The sequence below is a fragment of the Diabrotica virgifera genome, chromosome 2 (assembly GCF_917563875.1).
Source record: "Diabrotica virgifera virgifera chromosome 2, PGI_DIABVI_V3a".
Lineage (NCBI taxonomy): Eukaryota > Metazoa > Arthropoda > Insecta > Coleoptera > Chrysomelidae > Diabrotica > Diabrotica virgifera.
Genome location: NC_065444.1, coordinates 29,018,111 through 29,044,550, shown reverse-complemented (window position 1 = coordinate 29,044,550; position 26,440 = coordinate 29,018,111). Strand labels below are relative to the sequence as shown.

The following is a 26,440-nucleotide window of genomic DNA, read 5'->3' as shown; positions in this document are numbered from 1 at the left end:
GGCATACAACAACTGCCTCAGAGAAGCTGCAAACGCGCCCAGATACGTCGCCGAACGGTTCTTATTTAGAGACCTAAAACAAATAAGAGTACTGGATATTATGGAAGAAAAAGCCAGAACAAAATTTGCTGAGCTAGAAGACCACCCAAACCGAATCTTGCAAGAGATATTAAGGTATGATGTGTACCATAGATGGAAACATAGGAGACCCAAACAACAAATATTAGTAAATATATAATAAAGGCTAGATAATCGTAGCTCTATCAAAAGAAGACAACTTGCTCACCTTTGGCATCTCATTATATTTATTAATGTTCATTTTTATAATTTTCAGACATCCCTCAAAAAAATATACAAAAAACTTCAAAACGGCTTCAGCCACTAAACAAATCAATAAAATATTAACAATAGGCGAAAGCCACAAAAAAATGTTAGTAACAAAACCCAAAAAACGGGCATGAGGGGCCCACATCCTCGAGCGCCGAGTCGCCGAACTGGACATAGCCCAGAGCGGGGACTCGGCGCCCGAGCAAGCAAAACAGATCGAAGATAAGTCACTAGAGATAGCGGGAATAGAGCGCCTCACGCTGGCCTGCATTGATCGGGGTAGGATTTCATATGGGAGTCCGTGTACCCAAGACTCCCATATGATAAGCACTTTGCTGATTGAGAGCCCCTATAGCGCATCAGAGTGCTATCGGGGGGTAAGTGGATGGTCTGGAGCATTGAAGCGGGGTGGAGTGATTCCTGCTTACGGGAGTTAATCCTCCTCGCCCCAATGAATTGTATCACCCGAACCCGAATGTCATTCTCTAGGGGTGAGCAAGTCTCTCAGGCTGGGTTAAATCACTATGCTTGCTTGAAATATAATATATAAAAGTAAAATATAATATACTCACGGACAAAAAAATTGCATATTTTGAAATTATCATGTGAAGTAAAATTTTTGTGGTGCAATCCTTAGCCCCCCTATACTAAATATACAATCAAGATGCAGTAGAAATAAACAAACCAAGACACGTTAAATGCTACTAGGAGCACTCCCGAATCAATTTACAATATGTATACATTGTAAATCCCAAATCATGATTTCCAAAGTTTATACATTGTAAATTATGATTTGGGAGTGTTCCTAGTTGCATTTAACGTATCTTGGTTTGTTTATTTCTACTGCATCTTGATTGTAAATTAAGTATAGTGTTATAGCAATAGGATTTCTTTTCCGAATGCGATGTTTTAAACTATCATATAAATGCTCCACCGGATTTAAATCTGATATGAGCTATATGGTGGCCAATATAATTTTCAAATTGAATCTCATCAAGGTATGTATTTACTTTTAGTGCGTTATCGTGCATTAGCACGAATCTGTCATATCCAATATGGCTGGCAAATGGCTAAACTGCTTTTAACGTATATGTCAGCTGTCATTCGTCCAATCACCTCCACAAGTTCGGTATGTTCTTTCCAAGAAATACCACTCCATAGCACTATGGCGCCACCACCAAAATTAACGTTCTGTATGACGTTACAACTGGCATACCGTTCACCATATTAAAGCATTATTGACAAAACTTCCTCTACAGAAGAGTTGGCGAATGGTATGTCAGTTGTAACCTTATACAGAGCGTTAATTTTGGGGGTGACGGCATAGTGCTATGGAATGGTATTTCTTAGAAAGGGCATACCGAACTTATGGAGGTGATTGGGTGAATGACAGTTGACATGTACATTAAAACATTTTAGAAGATCATGTTTTGCCATTTACCAGCCATATTGGATATGACAGATTTGTACTAATGCCCGTTATCGCATGTCTTCATGTTGCTAGGATAGTGAATACTTACCTTGATGAGATTCAATTAAAAAAATTGTAACAAAGTAAGTTATCAATCGAAGTAGCACAGAAAACGACAATAAATGTCGTTCCCATACCACCAGATTGACAACAGGTGGAATACTTTCTTTGGTTACACCTCCTGAGATTTTCAAAATTTATAAATTATACAGGATGCCGAGGAAATTAAGATGATTGATGGATGGAAAAAAAATCTTTTTCCTAGTGTTCCTCCTACAGAAACTTTTGTTTTAGTTAAAAATCTTTTAGACCATAATAGTACAAATCCAATCATTACATCTGAAATTTTACACCTCCTTGAAACTTGAGTAAATCAAGACTATTTTGAATTCAATAATCAAATATACACAAACAACAGTGCAGGACTTATTATGGGTAATCCTCTATGCCCATTGCTATCAGATATACAGAGAGTCTGTAAAGTGGAATAAATTCAATATCTCAAATACTAATTGTTTTTTTGGAAAATGCTTAGACCCGTCGATTAGTATTTCAAATTGTCCTTTTTGACATTCAATAATAATGTATACAGGGTGTCCCAATTTAGAGATATGACGTCATCGTCGATTTTCTTAAATGGCAACACTGTCATTTTGATAGCTAATTTGATAGGGTTTGTAAAGTTATACATAACTGCAAAATATCAAATTTTTATTCTCTACCATTTACAAGATAATAGAAAATAACAAAGTTATATATGTAATTTGGAATATATTCAATAATTAAAATACTGTTTTTTTGAAAAATGCTCAGACCCGTCGATTAGTATATCAAATTGTCCTTTTTGACATATAATAATAATGTATACAGGGTGTCCCAATTTAGAGATATGACGTCATCGTTGATTTTCTTAAATGGCAACACTGTCATTTTGATAGCTATTTTGATAGGGTGTGTAAAGTTATACACAACTGCAAAATTTCAAATTTGTATTTTCTACCATTTAGATGATAATAAAAAATAACAAAGTTATGAAAAAGAAGTAATCAACTAATAATTGAATTTAATTATTTCAATAAATTAAGCAAAAACTCATAATGTTGCCCTCAATTATTGTCAAATTGTCAATGGGCAACGTTATGAGCATTTGCTTAATTGAAATAAATAAATTCAATTATTATTTGATTACTTCTTGTTCTTCATAACTTTGTTATTTTTTATTATCTTGTAAATGGTAGGGAATAAAATTTTGAAATTTTTCAGATGTGTATAACTTTACACACGCTATCAAAATAGCTATCAAAATGATAGTGTTGCCATTTAAGAAAATCAACGATGACGTCATATCTCTAAATTGGGACACCCTGTATACATTATTATTATATGTCAAAAATGACAATTTGATATACTAATCGACGGGTCTGAGCATTTTTCAAAAAAACAGTTAGTATTTTAATTATTGAATATATTCCAAATTACAGATATACCTTTGTCATTTTCTATTATCTTGTAAATGGTAGAGAATAAAAATTTGATATTTTGCAGTTATGTATAACTTTACAAACCCTATCAAATTAGCTATCAAAATGACAGTGTTGCCATTTAAGAAATCGACGATGACGTCATATCTCTAAATTGGGACACCCTGTATACATTTTTATTGAATGTCAAAAAGGACAATTTGAAATACTAATCGACGGGTCTGAGCATTTTCCAAAAAAACAATTAGTATTTGAGATATTGAATTTATTCCACTTTACAGACTCTCTCTGTATTTATGAACCAACTTGAAACAACAATTTCTAAACATCCCGTATTTAAACAGTTCTTATATTGGTGGAGATACGTGGATGATATACTAGTATGCTTTACAGAAACTAACAGACAACTTGACCAATTTCTATCATACATTAATTCACTTCACAGTAATATTGAGTTTACAATAGAAACAGAACAGAATAATTCCATAAACTTTCTAGATGTAACAATTACCAGACTACACAACAAACATGAGTTCTCCGTATATCATAAACCTACCCATATTGACACAACCATACAGAATTCATCATCCCATCCTACACAACACAAATTAGCAGCCTACCATAGCATGATACATAGACTGACAGAAATTCCCATGACAAAAAATAACTTCGAGATAGAACTAAACATCATTAAACAAATAGCAGTACACAATGGCTATAACGAACAAACAGTTAACAAAATTTGAAACCAAAAACTCCATAAGAAAGCCCTGAAATTAGTGTATCCACCACCACAGAAAGAACCCAGTACCTTCTGCTCTCTCACATATACTGGCAAGATAACAACAAAAATAGCCAGACACATAAAAAAAGGAATAACACCAGCTTTCAGAACTAACAACAACTTAAGCAAATATATTATGAACAATAAAAGCCGAAAGAGAAAGAAACTACAGAGTGGTGTGTACAAACTAACTTGTGGTGACTGTCCGAAAACTTACATCGGTCAAACTGGCAGAACCTTTGACAAACGGATGGCAGAACACAAAAGGGCGTTCAACAATAGAAAAACAGACACTTCTACATACGCACTTCACCTTCTAGATCATAATCATTCTTTCAATGAAGAGTTCAAATTCTGCATATTCAAAATAAAGGCCTTAAGCTATCTTTTTTAGAATCTATGGAAATTAATAAATTGAAAAATACAGATATAATTCTGAATGACCAACTCGAGACAAACAGCTCCGACTCCTCAACCTCTTCAGTTAAAGACTTAGTTGTAATAAATGTTGTGGAAGTATAGAAAACAAACGTTTTCAGTGTTTTATTCTTAAATTAAGATGAGAGAATTTTAAATGATTCACCACTCATCTGCTCAGCGTGGTAAAAGTTCCAACAAGAAAGATTCGTTAATACTCCTACAAAAGAGTAAATGAATTAAAAATGTATAAACATTTTCAATTTCTTTGCAACACAAAAATGCAGCAGCTGCATAATGCTCTGGTTTATAAATTTTGAAAATCTCAGGAGGTGTAACCAAAGAAAGTATTCTACCTGTTGTCAATCTGGTGGTATGGGAACGATATTTATTGTCGTTTTATGTGCTACTTCGATTGATAACTTACTTTGTTTTTCGGTAGATGGCTCTAGTTCATCCGTGACATTTCTTCCTTTGCAATTCGAAAAGGCCCAAAGTGTGATGCCTCGAAAAGTAGGAGAGAAGAGGATATGGGACTACTGATGAGGGGGAAAAGACCTCCGAAACCGGTATAGACTCTTCCTGCACTCTCCGATTTAACCAGAGCACTATGCAGCTGCTGCATTTTCGTGTTGTAAAGAAATTGAAAATGTTTATACATTTAAAAAAAATTGTATTGGTCACCATATAGCTCATGTCGGATTTAAATTGGATAGAGCATTTATATATGACAGTTTAAAACAGATTTATATCGCATTCAGAAAAGAAATCCTATTCCTATAACACTAGGGGGCTAAGGATTGCACCACAAAAAATTTCATTTCACATGATACATAATATCAAAATATGCAATATTTTTGTCCGTGAGTGTGTCTAAAGCAGAAAATATTATTTTATTTGTTACTCGAGAGATTTGACATTTATAATAAATAAGTCTCCTACTATTGCTTTTAAAAGATTCGAGATATTGAACAAAACCTTTCGTGAAGAAAAGAATTTTGCAAATAAGGAATTGTATGAAATCGTAATTTGTTGAAAATTTGAAAATATCCGAGATATTGAACAAAACCAATTCCTATAAAACCAATCCCCGCAAGTTCTTATACTCGTGCCTTTACCGCATGCGTAAAATCGTAAATATTGATTTTAACAAAAGTATGAACGAGATCAAAATTGTATAAAATATTTTTTTTCCATTTTTGTTCATGTGGATGTATGTCGTAAAAATAATACTAAACGAGATAGTTCAACAACTATGCTTTGTCACTTCTTCCCACATTAACTTGGAAAATATCGACTGCACGGAAAAAAACTGGAAAAAAAATGTAGGAAATCGAATTTGCAAACCCTTCCTTAAAATTTTTGTCGAGAAGTTGAAAATGACAGAGATATTGAGCAAAAACGGTTCTCCATTAAGTTCAAGATGGCGGCTAACGCGGCGGCAGGGTTAGTCGCGATTTTAAATTTACATTGATCCCTCCCTAAAGATTACAATAATAAAATTTCGGGTAGCTCGCATGCAATGGCCTTTATTTTTCGTCTAATCCGACTGGAGTATACAGACTATTTAGCGTTTGATTAGATATACCCTAATCAAGGAAGCGCTAAAATAGGCAACATTGCTTATGATAATGAGTTACATTGCCACTATAGAATGACGTATGAATCGGCGCGACATCAGGTGCGCAGTGGGGAAGCAGTATTGATATTTACAGTGTGTATATCTAATTGAAAACTAAAGAGTAAAGAATCTGTATGTAAAGTGTAAACACTTACCTGCAAAATATCTGCGGAATGTTTGACGTATGTTTCAAGCATAGATTGAACTAATACATACACGTGTGGAGATTCTAATTTTGGCGCATTTTTTCCGAAGTATATTGGGAAAAGGCTACTATCCTTTGGAAACGCTAGCCATTGGGATAAATGTATTGTTTGCTAAAAATATTAAATCAATAATTACATTTTGAAAGTAACAGAAAAAGATATTTTATTAAAAACATAACATTATATATCTCAGGCTTTGTGATTTTATGATCCCTACGATATTCGGTTCTCCATACATCGTCTCTAGTTCTATATTTGGTCTATTTATCCACATTTCATTCCATAGATTTTATTAAGGACCTTTTTGGTTTGTTTATCCACATGCCATTCCACAGCATATTTTCTTGAGGACTTTTCTTTCCCACATTTGTAGTACAACTTGTTCGGATTTGTTCATCGTCCAAGTTTAACTGGCATATGTCTTATCACTGTTTTATATATTCTTATCATAGCCCTTCTAGATATGTTTTTACTTATTAATAACTTGTTTAGATCAAAGATACAACGATTACCACCCATAATCCTCGCTTGGATTTTTTACTTTACATTTGGTGCCGTTCTATCCTACTTACCATTCCATATATTTGGTCTTTTCTTCTTCAGAAAAGGATACACATCCCTTTCTTTCTCGTTTTTGTTTGTAGTCTTTTTAGTGTCTCTTTTAATTCTTGTTTACTTATGGCTATTAGTACTATGGTATGAACTAATCCTGCGCATTGGAGTTTTTGTTGAAATATAAGTCCTGTTCTGTTGATTCCGGCTTCTTTGACAACAATTTCAAGAAGGACGCTGAACAAAAGTGATGACGGTGTGTCCCCTTGTCACACCTCCTCAAAACTTATCTGTATCTTTTCCATTTATTTTAAGCCTATTCTCTGATACTGAGTGTCACTTGTATCATTCTTACTAATCTTTCACTAATTCCCATTTCACATAGTGGATATTTCTTTCCGTTTTACTCTGACAAAAACTTTGTTTAAAGTCAATGAATAGGGCCACTGTATATTTTCCATATTCGTAGCTGTTTGATTGTATTTCGCACGTCAGGAAAATTTTATCTACTGTGCACTGTACTGCGTCCCCTTTTGAATCCACATTGATATTCTATGTGAGTAGGTATCTATTTTTTGCAATATTTTATCTTTTATATGTAGTGCAAGTATTTTCCCCTGTAACTCAGTGGCGGCTCGTACCACTTTAAGAAGGTAGTGCCAGAACTCGGGCAGCCGCCAAAAATTTTAGTGACGAATTCACGGTATTGTCAAAAAAGGTATACTTACAACAAAAACTGAAAAAATATATGCGCGAATACTTTTATCTTATGTTTATTGATCTGAGGTGCCAAGCAATTGTCCAACATTGATCAAAACAGTTCCGTAAATTAATTAATAATAAAAACCTCTTAACCTACCACCAGCATTTACTGCTGATAGTGCTTGAAGTTTGTTATTAAGATTTAGTCTCTATTTACCAATTTATAAAAATAATACTATTTCATTATTCACACACATGCACAAATTTTTGTAATGTCACTTTTAAAGTTTACGATATATGAAGTTCATTCTTCTATTTTTTGATTGTAAAGTTTTCAATGCCTTTATTATTAAAATTATCAATACAATTTACAAAATGCTTTTCTGCAGATAGCATACCTAAAGCACTATGTTTTAACATCGAAAAACAGCGTTCTGCTTCAGATGTTGATATAGGAATGGTAACTAAAATACTTAAAAGTTTAATAGTTTCTTCAAATGTGCTTTTTAAGCCTTCCCTCTACAATAAAACCGATAGCAAAACAGCCCCAGAGGTAGTACTTAATTCGTCTCGCCAATACAGTACCTACTTCTAATTCAATTTTAAATCGAGTTTTGTTTAAAAATTTAAATTGTCTCCATGTTTCATTAAGAAATGATTCGGAGAACTGATGCTTATAAGCAGAAAACTTCTCCGACATAAATAAATTAGAAGCAACTAAATGTCCGGAGAAGGTAGACCTTTGAAAGATCTGGTACTTTGAATAATATGAACCTTTAAGTCGTTGTCTAATTCGGCGCTAAAATTGACCAGCTCCTTAAATATGCCTCTATTTCCTGAATTTTCTTTTTCGTCGTGACCTCTTAAAGCTAACTCGAAAGCTCCACAAAACCTTATAACATTTGTAGTTTTTTTAAAATATTTAAAAAAAAAATATTCTTAAAAATTTAAATTTCTTAAAATTTTTTTTAAGATACTAATCTTCATTGTCAATTAATAAATTAAACTTAAGAAATAATCAAAACATTATTTTTATACTACACACTACAGCCACGATCATGATGCCCCAAAAGTTTAATTATAAATACAAAACTTTTTAACAGAAAATATACATAATAAAAGCGACAAACCAGCACGTAAAGAAACGGCACAGAGATTCACATTTAAAGGTATACTAATAGTCCAATATAGCTCTTTCTCTGTCACTTAAATAGAATGCTCGTAAAATCTTTCTCTCTTTAGTCGTGTCAGTACTGACTTTGGCACGAAGGAGAGATTCTCCTGTCGAATAAACTCCGCTGTGGCAGGGATTGTATTACGCCCATAGTTGCCATATTTTATATAAATTATGAAGATCAAAAGAAATACACACAAAAAAATTAACAGGAATTAAAAAGTTTTGAAGATAAAAAATATGTTTCTGCATAGTTAGCGAGGTAGTGCCATGGCTCTATGGCACTGCCTCACGGGCCGCCACTGCTGTAACTTGTAACTGTGGCATACACTTTTGTTGCACTTCTTGTGCATTGGGCACAGTGTGGCTTTGGTCCATTCTTTCCGTATGTGTTGTTCCAAATGTTATTTAGTGTTGCAAATCTTTTGCATTTTCAGTTTATGTTTGTATTTTTAATTTTCTAATGAACCATTCTAATCCTCTAATGAGAGAGTGATTCCTAAAGAAATACTTAATAAAAGCTGATATGCCACAAGGAAACACTTTCAGAATAATAGTGTACACAGAATCTCGTCTTCCGCTCTGCATCTGACAACATTCGACCAATTAATCTTTGTTAACAATGTTTGTAAACATGTCTCATTGTTCTGTATTTTTATAAATTCAACTTAACGATCTCGTTGAAAGTGATAATAAGTAAACGAAGATCATGAGCCAAACGACCTAAAGCATTAAGTATATTAACACCAGATAATCTATTTGTGGCCTGAAAGTGTAAATAGATGAAAATTATTGAGGAGAAAAGAAAAGAATACGGTTAAAAGTGAATTAACCACGTTAAAAAAACAAGTTTATTAGAAAACATTAAACTATTTTTCCTTTCCACGACAAAAATTCCTAGAGGGGGTAAATGGTATATACAAAATTCTTCTTCTTTGGGTGCCGTGCTTGTTTTCAAGAGTTGGCTATCATCGTATTAACAATCTGATAAAATGTTTCTTGGCTGGTCGGCAGCTAGATGAAACAATTCCTCAACCGAGGCAACGAAGTATTAAACCTAGGAATTTTGTGCAGTAAGATGAATCGTCATGCAACTTTTTGCATTCGATTCGTGAGAGTGTCAGGCAATTTTGTGAACTAAATTGATCTCCGGCAAAAATTTTTGTGCATGAGAAAAAGCATCTTTAAAGTGCATCTCGAAGAGATGGAAAATAAAAAATTTAGGACTCAGGAAATATTGACGGAAATGAGTTCAACTTTTATACTTGGGGGTTTTGGAGGTCACTGAACACAAATTTCATGACGGCGATGGTCTCCGAGGTACCTGGTGCCCAGGGTGGAACTCGTCGCCTGGGACGGCCGAATAATTCGCGGGACGATTGAATAATTCGCGAAATAAAGATTGGATCGAAAAATTAAAAAACACGTGTTCAATATTTTTCAAAAATCTATCGAATGACACTAAACACGACCACCCCACTCCACCCCTGGAGGTGGGGTGGGGGTAACTTTAAAATCTTAAATAGAAACCCCATTTGTTATTGCAGATTTGGATTGCTTACGTAAAAGTAAGCAACTCTTATTCGAGACATTTTTTAGAATTGTGGATAGATGGCGCTATAATCGGAAAAAACGATTTTTTCGTGATACCATAGGTAAATTATTATAGAAACGGTCTAATATCTCGAGAAATACACTTCCAAATAAAAAACCAAAAAATACGTATTTTATATTTTTTAACAACCTATCGATTAATATAAAACACGACCCTCCACTCCACCCCTTGGAGGTGGGGTGAGGTGTAACTTTAAAATCTTAAATACGAGCCCACATTTTTTTATTACAGATTTGGATTCCTTACGTAAAAATAAGTAACTTTTATTCGACAAATTTTTTCGAATTATGGATAGATGGCGCAATAATCCGAAAAACACTATTTATTAGCGCAATCTATTAACAATTTTAAAAAATGTCGAAAAAATATTACTTATTTTTTCATGAGGAATCCAAATCTGCAATAAAACATGGGGATTGCCATTTAAGATTTTAAAGTTAACCCCCACCCCACCTACAGGGGGTGGAGTGGAGAGTCGTGTTTGATGTTATTCGATAGGTTCTTGAAAAATACTAAATACGTATTTTTTGATCTTTTATTGGGAAGTGTATTTCTCGAGATATTAAAACGATTCTATAATTTACCAATGGTATCACGATAAATCGTTTTTTCCGATTATAGCGCCATCTATCCACAATTCGAAAAAATTTCTCGAATAAAAGTTGCTTATTTTTACGTAAGCAATCCAAATCTGTAATAAAAATGGGCTTTTCCGTTTAAGATTTTAAAGTTACCCCTATCCCACCTCCAGGGGATGGAGTGGGGGGGGGGTCGTCTTTAGTGTCATTCCATAGATTTTTGAAAAATATTAAACGCGTATTTTTCAGTTTTTCGATCTAATCTTCATTTCGCGAATTATTCGATTGTCCCAGGCGACGAGCTCCAACCTGGGCACTTCGGAGACCATCGTCGTCATGAAATTTGTGTTCACTGACCTCCAAAACCCCCAAATATAAAAATTTAACTCATTTCCGTCAATATTTCCTGAGTTCTAAATGTTTCATTTTCCATCTCTTCGAGATACACTTGAAAATGCATTTTCTCATGCACACAATTTTTTGTCGGAGATCAATTTAGTTCACAAAATTGCCTGACACTCTCTCGAATTGAATGCAAAAAGTTGCATGATGATTAGATTTTGGGGCTTTTTAGTGCTTCGTTGCTTCGTCTATAATGTTACACGGTCAGGACAGTTTTCTTCCGACACAGCGTTTTCCTTCGATTTTGCCACTGGATTTTGAGCATGCGACGGTAACAACGCAATTCGAACGCTTCTAATTTATTAAGATTTTTATTTTTAAAAATGTATACCATTTTTATTCAGTTGCAATGCGAAGGCAAAACAATCTTACTTTTCAATTAGAATACGGAGCGCAGTCCAGTCCCCTGAATCGCGATTTTCGGCTCTTATTGGAGCCTCATCGGAGAGAACGTAGGCACTGTTCTCCATACCCCAATTGACCAGCACCGAGAGCTTTTCCCACCCATTGCAACTGAAGTGAAGGTACTAGGTGACTAGCGTCATCTGGCAGTTGAAAGATGAAGTTTGTTTTCAATCCTAATAGTAAAATTAATAATATTGAAAATATTAAAAATATTACTAAAAGATTTTTAAATTGAAAACTTATTGGTACATTTCCCTGGTGACAACCTCCAAGGCTTCTACAATTTGCAAGCACATGGATGCTGCAGTGAAGACAAAGGGAAGGAATTCTACACTATGCAATTCACATCCCCCGTCTGCAGCTTGGTAAAGTATATGTGAATTGCATAGTGTAGAATTCCTTCCCTTTGTCTTCACTGTAGCATCCATGTGCTTGCAAATTGTAGAAGCCTTGGAGGTTGTCACCAGGAAAGTGTACCAATAAGTTTTCAATTTAAAAATCTTTTAGTAATATTTTTAATATTTTCAATATTATTAATTTTACTATTAGGATTGAAAACAAACTTCATCTTTCAACTGCCAGATGACGCTAGTCACCTAGTACCTTCACTTCAGTTGCAATGGGTGGGAAAAGCTCTTGGTGCTGGTCAATTGGGGTGCGGAGAACAGTGCCTACGTTCTCTCAGATGAGGCTCCAATAAGAGCCGAAAATCGCGATTCAAGGAACTGAACTGCGCTCCGTATTCTAATTGAAAAGTAAGATTGTTTTGCCTTCGCATTGCAACTGAATAAAAATGGTATACATTTTTATTTTATAGTCGTATTGCTCCGTAGAGTAACCAGGTGCATTTTCCGTTGGAACTTTACCAAGCTGCAGACGGGGGATGTGAATTGCATAGTGTAGAATTCCTTCCCTTTGTCTTCACTGCAGCATCCATGTGCTTGCAAATTGTAGAAGCTTTGGAGGTTGTCACCAGGAAAGTGTACCAATAAGTTTTCAATTTAAAAATCTTTTAGTAATATTTTTAATATTTCCAATATTATTAATTTTACTATTAGGATTGAAAACAAACTTCATTTTTATTTTTGTTGTCCAGGTTTCACATCCATAAAACAAAGCAGTCCAGACGTAGCTGGTCACTATCTCAGAGGTGTGGTCAATGTCAGACTTCTACTGCATAATACAGAATGCCAGTTACTAAAGATATTTTGTGCAAGCTCTATTCTGGTCGAAATTTCCTCGTCACTTTCAACCCTGCAATCAAGCCAGCTACCCAGATATCTAAAGTGTTTCACCCTTTCCAGGATTTTGTTATCTACTGAGTGTTATTTGACTGAATCATTAAACAACATCATCATTCTCTTTGCCTTATCCCTATGCGGGGTCGGCTTCCCTAATTGCATTTTTCCACACAATTTTATCTTGGGTCATATCAATGTCAATCCCCTTTACCAACATGTCCTGCCTTATCGTCTCTCCCAGGTCTTCTTTGGTCTTCCTCTCCTACTCCTTCCAGGAATCTGCACTTCAGCGATTCTTTGTATTGGGTGATTAACGTCTCGACGTTGAACATGACCAAGCCATCTTAACCTATGCTCTCTCATTTTGGCATCAATTGGTGCCACACCTAGAATTCCACTAATATACTAATTTCTAATTTTATCCTTTTTTGTCACTCCACTCATCCATCTAAGCATTTTGATTTCCGCCACATGCATTCGTTGTTCCTCTTTCTTCTTCAATGTAGCCGGTCTTATGGCTGTTTTATAGAATTTTCCCTTCAGCTTCACTGGAATTTTTCTGTCACACAACACACCACTCGCTTCTTTCCACTTCATCCATCCAGCCCTAATTCTACTGCATGCATCTCCATCTATTTTTCCATTTCTCTGTAATACCGATCCCAGGTACTTAAAACTATTGCTGTTTACAATCAGTTGACCATCCAAAGATACCATTTTATTTGTAGTAACTCCATCTTTAAATGAACATTCCAAATACTCTGTTTTTGTCCTACTAAGTTTTTATAAACCTTTTTCCTCCACAGCTTGACTCCACTGTTCCAGTTTTTGTTCTATTAGAAAAGCTCTATTAGTCTCTTTCACTATTTCCTACTAACACGACATCATCAGCATACATTAAGCACCATGGAATGTTACCCCGTAGTTTCGCTGTTATCTGGTCCAAAACTAATAATAATATCGTATGGCATTTTTGCCGGGGAGATCCTTTCGGATAGTTCCGGCGCCATTTACATCTTTAACCCTGTTTTAAGTAACTAGTGCCGATGTACACCAGCCCAGGGGGACCGACGGCTTTACGTGCTCTCCGAGGCACGGTGAGACGGCTCGTGTCATTATTGGAAATGAAAATGGTATGTCTTTGGCAGGGCTCGAACCCACGTCTACTGGCGTATGAGGCCAGCGTTTATGCCGTTACTCCACGGCCGCTCACAGGTCCAAAACTAATGAGAATAAATACGGACTAAGCACAGAGCCTTGGTGCAATCCTACTTTCACATGAAATTTATCAGTCTCTCCCACACCTGTCCTAACACTAGTCGTAACTCCCTCATACATATCCCTCACAATCTTTACATATTCACCAGAGACTCCTTTCTTATTGAGTGCCCACCACAGAATCTCTCGAGGAACTCTATCATATGCTTTCTCAAGATCAATGAATACCATATGAGCGTTTGTTTCTTTACTCCTGTATTTTTCCATCAACTGCCTTATAATGAAAATTGCATCTGTTGTTGATCTACCCTGCATAAAGCCAAATTGATTCTCGGATATTTCGGTTTTTTCACATATCCGTCTATCAATTACTCTTTCCCATATTTTCATGGTGTGGCTAACCAGTTTTGTAGCCCTGTAGTTTGTACATTGTTGCATATCTCCCTTGTTTTTGTAAACAGGTACCAATATACTGCTTCTCCATTCGTCTGGCATTTGTCCAACTTCCATAATTCTATTAAATAGACCTGCTAGCCACCTTGTTCCTGTCTCTTAAAATGCTCTCCATACTTCCCCAGGAATATCATCTGGTCCTACCGCTTTTCCTTTCTTTATTTTTTGAAGCGCTTGAGTCACTTCCTCGTCTGTTATTTTGGTGACCATTGCTGCTACTGTCTCCGTTGACTCTACAGGCTGTCTGTCAATCAAGCCAGCTATCCTGATATCTAAAACGTTCCACCCATTCCAGAATTTTGTAATCTACTGAGTCTTATTTGACTGAATCATTAAACAACATAGGTGATATAAATAATCCCTGTCTGACATCACGCTTAATTGAGCTTGAAATGAAAGCTCTTGATCCACCTTAATACATATACAAAATAGATGTAAAGAAATCTTCCCAGTAACAATATTAATATTAAATTAAAAGCATTAAAAGCAAAAATAATATTTATTAAATAAAATAGTGAAGCTGTTTTTCATGACTTAATCGTACACAAGTGAAGATAAAACTAAAATCCTTTAAGCGTATTAAAAGCAGAAATATTCTGGTTAAAGAAGATATGGAGTATTCAAGACTACTTGTCAGTATCAAATAAAAAATTTATTTCTATTCCACGAGAAATACCAACATTTCTTACTCATAGTCTAAGAGCTAGTGAACCCTCCGACTAACGGTCGTCCTGTAAGGCTAGAAATTTTTCTAGTGATAATTCATAGCACATCAAGGCTAAAAACCATGACCTGGCAGGCCTCAGCGGTGCACGTGTATCTACCAGGTGAATCGAAAAGTGCAAATTTAGGGGGTACAATAAACTTTCTCCTGTAAGGTTTAAATTTAAGTATGTGTTTTAGTAAGTCATTTAGAAGAAATGTGTACAATGACAGGCGATTCTGAAGAGCATAAGACCTTGCCAGGCGAGGGGAAAAATTAGGGGTTTTTCCTAAAATTATTCTTTTTGCATCGAACAAATTTTTTTTAGGTTTTTTGAATAATTCCAAACAGAAAAGGTCTTTAGTGATTTTTCTATTAAGTTAATAGTTTTTGTTATATATGCGATTGAAAATTTTGAAAATTGCGAAATCGGCCATTTTTAACCCTAAATCGGACATTTATCTAAATATTTCAAAGTTGCCAAGGTAGGTAGATATTCTTTAAACATTGATTGATGAAATCCCAAAGAGTTTTTTTTAATACAATATCGGAAACGCCTTTGTTTTTTAATTGCTAATCAAGCGGGCGCGACACTGTGGTATAAGTGAGGACGTTTGAGTTGGCATAAATTCATTAGGGAGTTTTTGTGCACACAAATACGTAAACGTAACGCATCTTTTTGACATATACGCTGATTATATATGGTTGCTATATATGGTTGAACTCCCGTATCGCGATACGTATTACCTAAGGTTACGGGCTGGTACGTTAGGTTCATACGCATCCCTATCGAGCCGAAAGTCACCGAATGCATACGAGGATCTTGCCCGATTACCTACCAAATGAACATTTCATCAGCGTACTATCCGTTTATAAACATTTTAAGGTTATATTGGTTATTGGTTTTCTATTTGAGTAAAATTATTCTGTTTGTAATTGGAAATTGGAACTTCATAATAGATTTAAAATTTTATTGTTTTTAAGTTGTCTATTAATAAAGCAAAACAAACAAATCTTGTATTAATTTAAGAAATACAGTGATCACCACAATTAATAACTAGATAAACAAATGACCTAGTTTCAGTAAAATTTTCAAATAAATATTACCACACTATTTACATTATACCTACTGGAATTCTGATGTAGGTATACAATAATTTACAACTAAAAAGTAGGTATAAACAAAAATAAAAAAATTTTAATTTAAGGAAAAATAATATTTTTATATTTAAATAGAAGCAATTAAAACCATACAATTTCATCATTCATTTATCTTTTTTTACATTTGTATATTAATTGTATATTGTGTGAACATTGTTTTATTTTTTTTAATGTCAACGGAATTTAAAAATGACTACGATTTGCTTTACGTTACGTTAAGGCAGTTACAAAAACTACCTATTTTAACATTCATCCTCTACGACACGTTAGTTGCTTTACGTATACGGATATGCGTACGTTACGTAGCAACAAAAACTCCCTATTATCTCGAGAATGGGCAAATTTCATGAGAAATCCTTAGACAGGTCGATTTTTATTTTTAAATTAGGACTTTTTGGCATATATCTAATACTAGTGACGTCATCCATCTGAGCTTGATGACGTAATCGATGATTTTTTTTTAAATGAGAGTAGGGGTTGTGTGATAGCTCATTTGAAAGGTTATTTAATTCTCTATTCACTAATATAAATATTACCATAATTATTTATACAGGGTGTACAAAAAAAATTTTTTTTATTAAATTAACTTTGATTAAATTTGACAAATAGAAGAAAATTTTTTTTGTACACCCTGTATAAATAATTATGTTAATGTTTACATTACTGAATAGAGAATTAAATAACCTTTCAAATGAGCTATCACACAACCCCTACTCTCATTTAAAAAAATCATCGATTACGTCATCACGCTCAGACGGATGACGTCACTAGTATTACATATATGCCAAAAAGTCCTAATTTAAAAATAAAAATCGACCTGTCTAAGGATTTCTCTTGAAATTTTCCCATTCTCGAGATAATGAATTTATGCAAACTCAAACTTCCTCACTTATACTACAGTGACGCGCCCGCTTGATTAGCAATTAAAAAAACAAAGGGGTTTTCGATATTTTATTGCAAATAACTCTTCGGGATTTCATCAATCAATGTTTAAAGAATATCTACGTACCTTGGCAACATTGAAATTTTTAGATAAATGTCCGATTTAGGGTTAAAAATGGCCGATTTCTCAATTTTCAAAATTTTCAGTCGCTTATATACCAAAAACTATTAACTTAAGAGAAAAATCACTAAAGACGTTTTCTGTTTGGAATGTATCAAAAAACCTAAAAAAAAATTGTTCAATGCATAAAGAATAATCTTAGGAAACACCCCTAATCTTTCCCCTCGCCTGGCAAGGTCTTATGCTCTTCAGAATCGCCTGTCATTGTACACATTTCTTCTAAATGACTTACTCAAACACATACTTAAATTTAAACCTTACAGGAGAAAGTTTATTTTACCCCCTAAATTTGCACTTTTCGATTCACCTGGATTCACACGTGCACCGCTGAGGCCTGCCAGGTCATGGTTTTTAGCCTTGGTGTGCTATGAATTATCACTAGAAAAATTTCTAGCCTTACAGGACGACCGTTAGTCGGAGGGTTCACTAGCTCTTAGACTATCAGGAAACAACGAATGCAATACCGACGGATCAAAAGAACACTCACGATCCTCCAAGTTCCACCAATTACTTGTCTTAAAACTTTGTACCAATTGGTCACTTTTATGTAGTGCAGACCTAACTGTGTAAGTCACGATATCATCTATCTTCAACGAAAATGATGCACCAAGGGTACCATGGGCTGCATCAAAAGCAACATTTAATCGACGCCAGTCATTTCTAACCAATTATGAACACAAAAGTAATATTTTGACTGTCTATATTGACTTCAGAAAAGCATTTAACTGAGTTCCAAATCAATAATTTCCAACCAAAATCACCTGGATCAAGAATCGGATTTATGTCTCAGCGTAGTAAAAAAAACAATTAAAAAAAGGATAAAAAACAATACAAAAAAATAAATATATACAAAAAGAAAATATTTACATCCAAAACACTGTATTTTTTTTATAGTAGTACATTAGTTTGTTATGTACATATATTTAAGCCTATATGAGAACAGTGAAACCAGAATAAGAATTGAAAACCATAAGTCCGATACTTTTAAAATAGGTAGAGGAGTCCGACAAGGATGTATTCTATCTCCAAGTCTTTTGAATTTCTATGGGGAATATATAATGAGAAAAGCACTCGACAAATGGAATGGCGGTATTTCTATTCGCAGGAAAGAAGATCTCAAATCTCCGATATGCAGATGATACAACATTACTAACTGCATCCGAAGAAGAAACGTCCAGCTTGCTGCAGCTAGTGGAAGCCGAAAGCAATAGATGTGGTCTCAAGATCAATAAACAAAAAACAAAAATTATGATAGTAGATTATTCAAATTCACTTCAGACAATAGGACCCTTAGACCAGTTTGAAGTGGTTAACGAGTTCAATTATCTAGGATCCTACATCACTACTACAGGATCTTGTGAAACAAAAACACGTAGGAGAATAAGCATGGCCAAAAACGCTATGAGTCGATTATCGAAAATCTGGAAGGATCGCTCCTTGTCGAAGAACACCAAAATAAGATTAGTACGTGCCTTAATTTTTCCCATATTCCCACAGAAAAAGGATTGACGCCTTTGAAATGTGGTGCTGGAGAAGAATGCTTCAGATCTCATGGACGGAACACAGAACAAATCACTCAATCCTCCAAGAGCTTAATATTCAGACTCGACTTTCCTCTATTTGCCTCTCCACCCTCTTAAAATTTTTCGGCCATATTGCAAGAAGAAGTTATGATAATCTTGAGAGACTTATAATTTCGGGAAACGTTGAAGGGCGCAGAAGTAGAGGTCGCTCACCTACTCGATGGACGGATCAAGTACAGAAAGCCAGTGGAAAAACATTCTCTGAATCCATGAGGGAAGCTCAGGACAGAAGCCGATGGAAAGAGATGGTTGCTCGTATTATAGGGAATCACGGCACTCAGCAATGAGGAAACGACTGAGGAGGAGGAGTACATACATATATTTAGAGTTAGAAATACAGAAAAAATTCCACTGATTGAAAAAAAATTGTTTGTTTTTAAAATAAATTGTCTGGCTAATTGGCTCAGGCAAAGCCATAAAATTCACAAAAAAAAAACTGTAGATGATTTTTCAATGATGAGCAACTGTAGATGATAGTACGGACTTCTGACCAGACAAGTGCTAAATTTTATTTGTAAAATAAAATTTATCACTTGTCTCAATTTAAAGGTTGGCGATTCAAATGACAATTTTAGTTTTGGAAAGTGCTGTACGCAATATTTCTGCGGATCAAACCATTTCTTCAGGTCCTTCAGCCACGAGTTCCTGCATCCTCCTACTGATTTTTTGCCCTCTATTTATAGTCCAGGGCGGATCTGTTTTGAGATGGACGTCGAGAGGTGACTATAATTTTTTTGCAGAAATTGCTTGAAAATAACTCAAATAATAATAATTGAGTTATCCTCCCACTCAAAAAGGTCCGGAACATTATTTAAATAATCAAAATGTCAAAAAATGAAGGAAAAATTTGATTTTTTTCTTCGATTGTTACCCTTGTTGCAAAATAGCAGTAATTGCGAAAAAAACATAAAAAACAAGTATTCGCATTTTACGTTTTTCGACCATTTTTACTACACCTAGGACCTTCATATTTCACACCAAAAAAACTTTATGACATGATAAAATAATACTGTAAATTTAGTTACGATCGGTTCAATAGATTTTGCAAAATAAATTTTGCAATCCAGCTTTCGCAAAAAAAATTCATTTTTTCAAAATGTTGCAGGACTGAAAATAAAGCAGATAGCAAGTTAAAAAAAAATTTACATATAGAAGAATACTGTACCTTTCATTTGCAATTTACAAAATTTAAATCTGATAGCTACCACGGTGTCAGGAATTTTTTTCAATAAACAATAATTTTTGGTGCTACGCGCAGGACAGCGGTGTTCGATTCACACAAGTTGATTTCCACCAAAATGTCTTCCAATCTTTATCTAATATATTATTTTCTTACTCTATATTTTGTTGTATGTTCATATTTTAATTCCACAAAAATCAAACTAATTTGATTACTGTTTGTGAAAAATTTTTTAAACAATTGTATATGTTTAAAAATAATACACTTTTATTTTCTAAGTTAAAATATATGAACAAAGAAAGTTTTTGCTAAAAAAAGTGTTATTTTAAAGGACAGAGTGCGTTTTTATTTTACAATAAACAAATTTATTTATTTATATCGAAATGTACTAAAAATTAAAAGGACATCGCACACATCTTATGGAAAATATAATGTCACTCAAATTCAATAAAATTGATACCATTAGATTCGTTTTAAATTAACGATCAATTCTTATCATTGCGCCAACTCTTAATTATGATTAATTACGGCGCAAATTGCAATTAAAGTTTATCGAAATCACATTTTTGGAGTCCATAAAGTGTTATTTACAATCATTATTGCTCTGAGTGCTATTCATAACAGCTTAAATCCCGCTGGGCCTAAGCGGATTAGTGAAACTAATCCGCTGATTTATGGAGTACCGAAAATCTGGGTATTTTAAAATATTTTTTCTCTCTCTAACTTATGTAAGTACCTACCCATTTGATTTCAGATTTATTTATATCAATTTCTGCTCTTATTTTTGAAAATAGAGAGTTGGCGCAATGATAAGATTTGATCGTTAATTTAAAAGGAATCTATTCGTATAAATTTTATTGAATTTGAGTGACATTATATTTTCCATAAGATGTGTGCGATGTCCTTTATCAATCATTATCAAAGGTCATTGGAATGCCCAATCAGAGCTAACGTATCCGCTGTCCTGCGTGTAGCTCCAAAAATTAATGTTTATTTAAAAAATTCCTGACGCCGTGGTAGTTAACCGATTTTAATTTTGTAAATTGAAAATGAAAGGTACGGTATTCTTTTATACGTAGGAAAAAATCAACTTACTGTCTGCTTTATCTTCAGTGCTGCAACAATTTGAAAAAATGAATTTTTTTGCGAAAGCTGGATTGCAAAATTTATTTTGCAAAATCTATTAAACCGATCTTAATGAATTTAAGTATTCTTTTATCATATCATAAAGTTTTTCTGGGTCAAATATGAAGGTCCTAAGTGTAGCATAAATGGTTGAAAAACGTAAAATGCGAATACATGTTTTTTTATGGTTCTTTCGAAATTATTGCTATTTTCCAACAAGGGTGACAATTTTTAAAATTTTCAGTTAATCCCATATTGTAGGAAATTTAATTACGCAACTTTTATGTAGGTAAAACTTTTCTCAAAAATGAATACTTTTAAAGTTATAATCAAAAAACCAAGAAAAAAATCGAATTTTTCCTTAATTTTTTGACATTTTGATTATTTAAACAATGTTCCGGACCTTTTTGAGTGGGAGGATAACTCAAATATTATTATATGAGTTATTTTCAAGCAATTTCTGCAAAAAAATATGAGTCACCTCTCAACATCCAAATGTACTAATATTTTTACAGATGCGCCCTGGTCTATTAATAGTGATGTTGATTATAGTTACTTTCGAGTATTCGTTACAAATCGTTACTTTTGTATAAAGTACTCATTTACAGTATTCGTTACTTTGATTACTATGATTATTTTTGTTACTTTTGTATTTGAGTACCGGTAATCATATATCATATCGAGAATCGTATTTGTCTGTCAGTAGGTAGGTTTTATTTTTATTTTCATTCTGTGAATTTGTGAATTATCTACTATCTAATCTACATCGGCAAATCGCGTAGATCTAGATAAAAATATAGGGTTCTCGCATTCGATCTTTGTTAATGACATACATTACATAATTTACGTATACCATTATATCTCCCTCTGTTTCATCTTCTATCTTCTCCTCACCCTCTCACCCTGAAAACGCTTCATAGCGATAATGATATTCGATAACACTCGTAAAATACCGGTCCCGTCCGTTACTCGCTGGGATACGATTGGTAGAAAGTAATCAAGTGTACCTACTGCTGGAATTACAATAGTCGTTACTCGCTCTGATACGATTGGTACGAAGTAACTAAGTAATCAGAGTAATCAAAGTAATCAAAGTTGAAACAATAGTCGTTACTCGCTCTGATACGATTGGTACGAAGTAATCAAAGTAACGTTTTGCCTCTGTGTATAGTAATCGTTACTTTTGATATTCGTAAGTAACGAGTACTTTGTAACTAATAGATACTTTTTCAACATCTCTACTATTTAACCTTTGAATATGGTTCGGAATACTTTATATCTTTTACCTCTCAACACGTGAACCAAGTATTGTATTTTCCTCTTTTTTGTTATGCTTAGTAATTTTTTTCATTGACTCATGCGCCGAAGTACCTCATACCTCATCGTTAGTATATGTTTATACCCATAGAATTCTCAGCCTACATCTCAAAGGCATGTATTCTTTTTTACGTTTCAGGGTCAATTGTTCAAATTTCACAGCCATACAGCAAGACAGAGAAAACATAACATCTAATTATTCAGATTCTGAGCTCTAGACTAAGATCTGATTTTGAAAAAAATGTTTGCCTGTTTATGAATGTTTTCCTCGCTTGTTCGATTCTTAATAGAATTTATTTTCTGGGGTTACACTGGCTGCTCCTTCACCTTTCCTTAATTTTTTTTTGTTAACGCATTTATCTAATATTCAAAATACAATAAACAAATTTAAGTACTTTAACATTAAGAACAAAAGCTGTAACATTATAAACACAGCGAACATTAACCACCACTTTACAAAAATATTGACTGACAAATAGATAACAAAATCCAACTGTGTTGTTACTAAATATATCTCAAGGTTCTTGCAGGCCTTGTTTATTTGCTTACCTTCGGAACCACAGTGCATCCAATTCTCTCACCAGTCCGGAAAAGTAAATTTTCAAAACTTCTTGTTCGTTTTGATTCCAGAACGACTGATTCGTCGCAAACAAGAAGGGCATTTTTTGAATTTAACGTACCGTTCAGTTTGTTTTTTAAATTCCCTAGTCTAATCCTTTGAAGTAGAGTGGCATACATGTAGAAAATCGTAAAAAACATTTTATTGGAATGTGATGAAAGGTGGAATGTCACTACACCTGTAAAAATAAAAACATAAGTAGTACCAGATACAAGTAATTATGCCTGTAGTGTAGGAAACAGAGGTTGAACCTTATTCCAGAGGAAGCACCAGAGGTGCTTATTATGAGACTAACTTTTTCTTACAAAATTTCGCCCCGGAACCCCCCTTTTCACCCCTTTAAAGGGCGTAATTTGTGGTTTTTCCGAAACATAGCCCTTCCTGTAGGTTTTGCAAAAAATTTACTTAATAGTAAAATGAAGAGGACTATATTTCCTACTATTTATTTCCCGACAGCATATAATGTCTATCACCCACCGTTTAGCAGGGGTGGCGCCCCAAAGTTGACAAATTTTTAAAAAAGATGTATTTAAAAAAATATATTTTTCCCTAACTGTAAAGAAAGTTAAGAAGAAACCCAGCGGCAATTAATCACAAATAAGAAGCTGATTTTTTAGTATATGTTTCATTTAAGGACAGTTGCCCATTTTTTAATTACAGGGTGTTACATTTTAAAAAACCCCTTTTTATACCATCTGAACCGCCTATGCTAGAGTAAAAAAACTTTCAGCGATTATCCATGTACTGGTGTTATTTACAAATTTCTATAATGCACCCCCATTTTTTTCCGGAACCACCCAAAAAAAAAGGAGAATTAAAAATGAAAGTGATTTTCTTGGAATCTTTCACACACCATGCCCTTTATTAAAATGCTTCATATATCATTTTGTGCACGTTCTTATTACCCATGCATGGATACCAAAAGCGATTTCTTGATGCAATCCCTGTAGCAAAAAAAAATAAATAAAGGGGTGGGGGGGGGGTTGACAAAAATCTTTTTGACCCATGTGGACATAATATGCTCCATCAATAGGGTTTTTCATAAGAATATATGATTATTGCAACAACCTGCGGAAATTACCCCTATCCTTGAAAATAAACTGCAGAAACTACCCCTATCCCTTGGAGAGCATGTTTTTACGATTTTCTCATTAGCCATGCATTTTTTTTTAAACAAAACTTATACAGAATTAAAGACCACTATTTTCTCTACAAATAATGTCCTATTCATTTTTTTCGTATCAGCAACCGTTACGGCAAAGTGGCGCGCCGTAAACCTCAGAAATGCTTTGGCGAGTTCCAGTTTTTGTTTTTTTTTTCGTCACCTATTCATTTTATTGATAACGTACTTAAGGAAAATAAAAGAACACACTGTATGATACACATTATTACCTATGCATATTTTATTTTCTTTGTACCCTAAAGCCACAGTGGTGGCCCAAAATCAATTTTTGATTATTTTCTTTATTAATTCTCCTTTTTTTGGGTGGTTCCGGGAAAAATATGGGGATGCATTATACAAATTTTTAAATAACACCAGTACATGGATAATCGCTGAAAGTTTTTTTACTCTAGCACAGGCGGTTCAGATGGTATAAAAAGGGGTTTTTTAAAATTAACACCCTGTAATTAAAAAATTTGCAATTGCCCTTAAATGAAACCTATACCAAAAAATCACCCACTTATTTGTGATTAATTCTCGCAGGGTAAAAATAATTTTTTTTTAATACATCTTTTTTAAAAATTTGTCAACTTTGGGGCGCCACCCCCGCTAAACGGTGGGTGATAGACATATGTCTAGGAAATATAGTCCTCTTCATTTTACTATTAAGTAAATTTTTTGCAAAACGTACAGGAAAGGCTACGTTTCGCAAAAACCACAAATTACGCCCTTTAAAGGAATGAAAAGGGGGGTTTTGGGGTGAAATTTTTTAAGAAAAAGTTAGTCTCATAATAAGCACCCCTTGATATACCAGAAAAAAAAATAAAACCGGACTTGTGTCTACTGGTTGCACCAACAAATCTTAAGCGCCAGCTTAGCCAACCTCAACTTATAAATAGATAGGGCCATTTTAAGTCTCACTACATTGTACCATAATTTTGGATTCTTATCTATGCAATCCACATGGCAATCCATTGTGGCAAGCTGAAAATTGATCTAAGTCTCCATGGTACAACGTCTTATGTATTAAGCTTAAGATGTGTTGGTGCCACCAGGCATTAAGAGGAAACAGTAGCGATCAACAGGTAGCAAAAACGCGTTCCAAGATTGCGGCTGTAATTTTGAATATTTTTTCCAGATATTTGGCACACGTATTCGTAATATAATAAAGAATGGCGGTACAGAGCCCAATTTGAAAAATATATTAATATGTGGAAATTACTCTGTAATTAAATACAATATTAAAAAAACGAGCCTGTACCGCCATTAAAAAGAACAAAAAAATACACTTTCTTCAAATAAACTTTTTTATCCGATGCCGAGATTTTGTGTCATTTTGGAACTACTAAAATTTTTTATTTCATTAGTAGTTCCAAAATGACACAAAATCTAGGCATCGGATAAAAAAGTTTATTTGAAGAAAGTGTATTTTTTTGTTCTTCTTAATGGCGGTACAGGCTCGTTTTTTTTAATATTGTATTTAATTACAGAGTAATTTCCACATATTAATATATTTTTCAAATTGGGCTCTGTACCGCCATTGTTTATTATATTACGAATACGTGTGCCAAATATCTCGAAAATTTTTTCAAAATTACAGCCGCAATCTTGGAACGCGTTTTCGCTACTGTTTCCTCTTAATGATTCAAATATTACTGATTCTTATTACAAATGGATTGAGTAATTAATATTACTCAATACATCTATCTATTTATCCATCCTTACTTGACTAAGGATGTAAATTTCAAGAAGAATAAAACCTGCTAACAAAGGTATAACAGAAAATGATTATCCATTATCATTTATAAACAAGGAATTCCATAAGATAGAAAAAAGAAAACAACATTTTTCCTCATTATTTCCTCTTTTAATATGGGTAA

The 26,440-nt window shown here is 34.0% G+C and overlaps 1 protein-coding gene across 2 annotated transcripts in view; it reads right to left on the bottom strand.

Moving 5' to 3' along the window:
• The window catches only part of LOC126880020 (biotin--protein ligase), a 223,977-nt gene that overhangs the window by 62,972 nt on the left and 134,565 nt on the right, over positions 1-26,440 (bottom strand). For both annotated transcript variants that reach the window (XM_050643543.1, XM_050643544.1), the window contains exons 2-3: positions 23,329-23,576; positions 6,257-6,418 (exon numbers count right to left, since the gene is read on the bottom strand). In XM_050643543.1, coding sequence (XP_050499500.1) covers positions 6,257-6,418; positions 23,329-23,576 — 410 coding nt within the window. The remainder of the gene's footprint in view (positions 1-6,256; positions 6,419-23,328; positions 23,577-26,440) is intronic.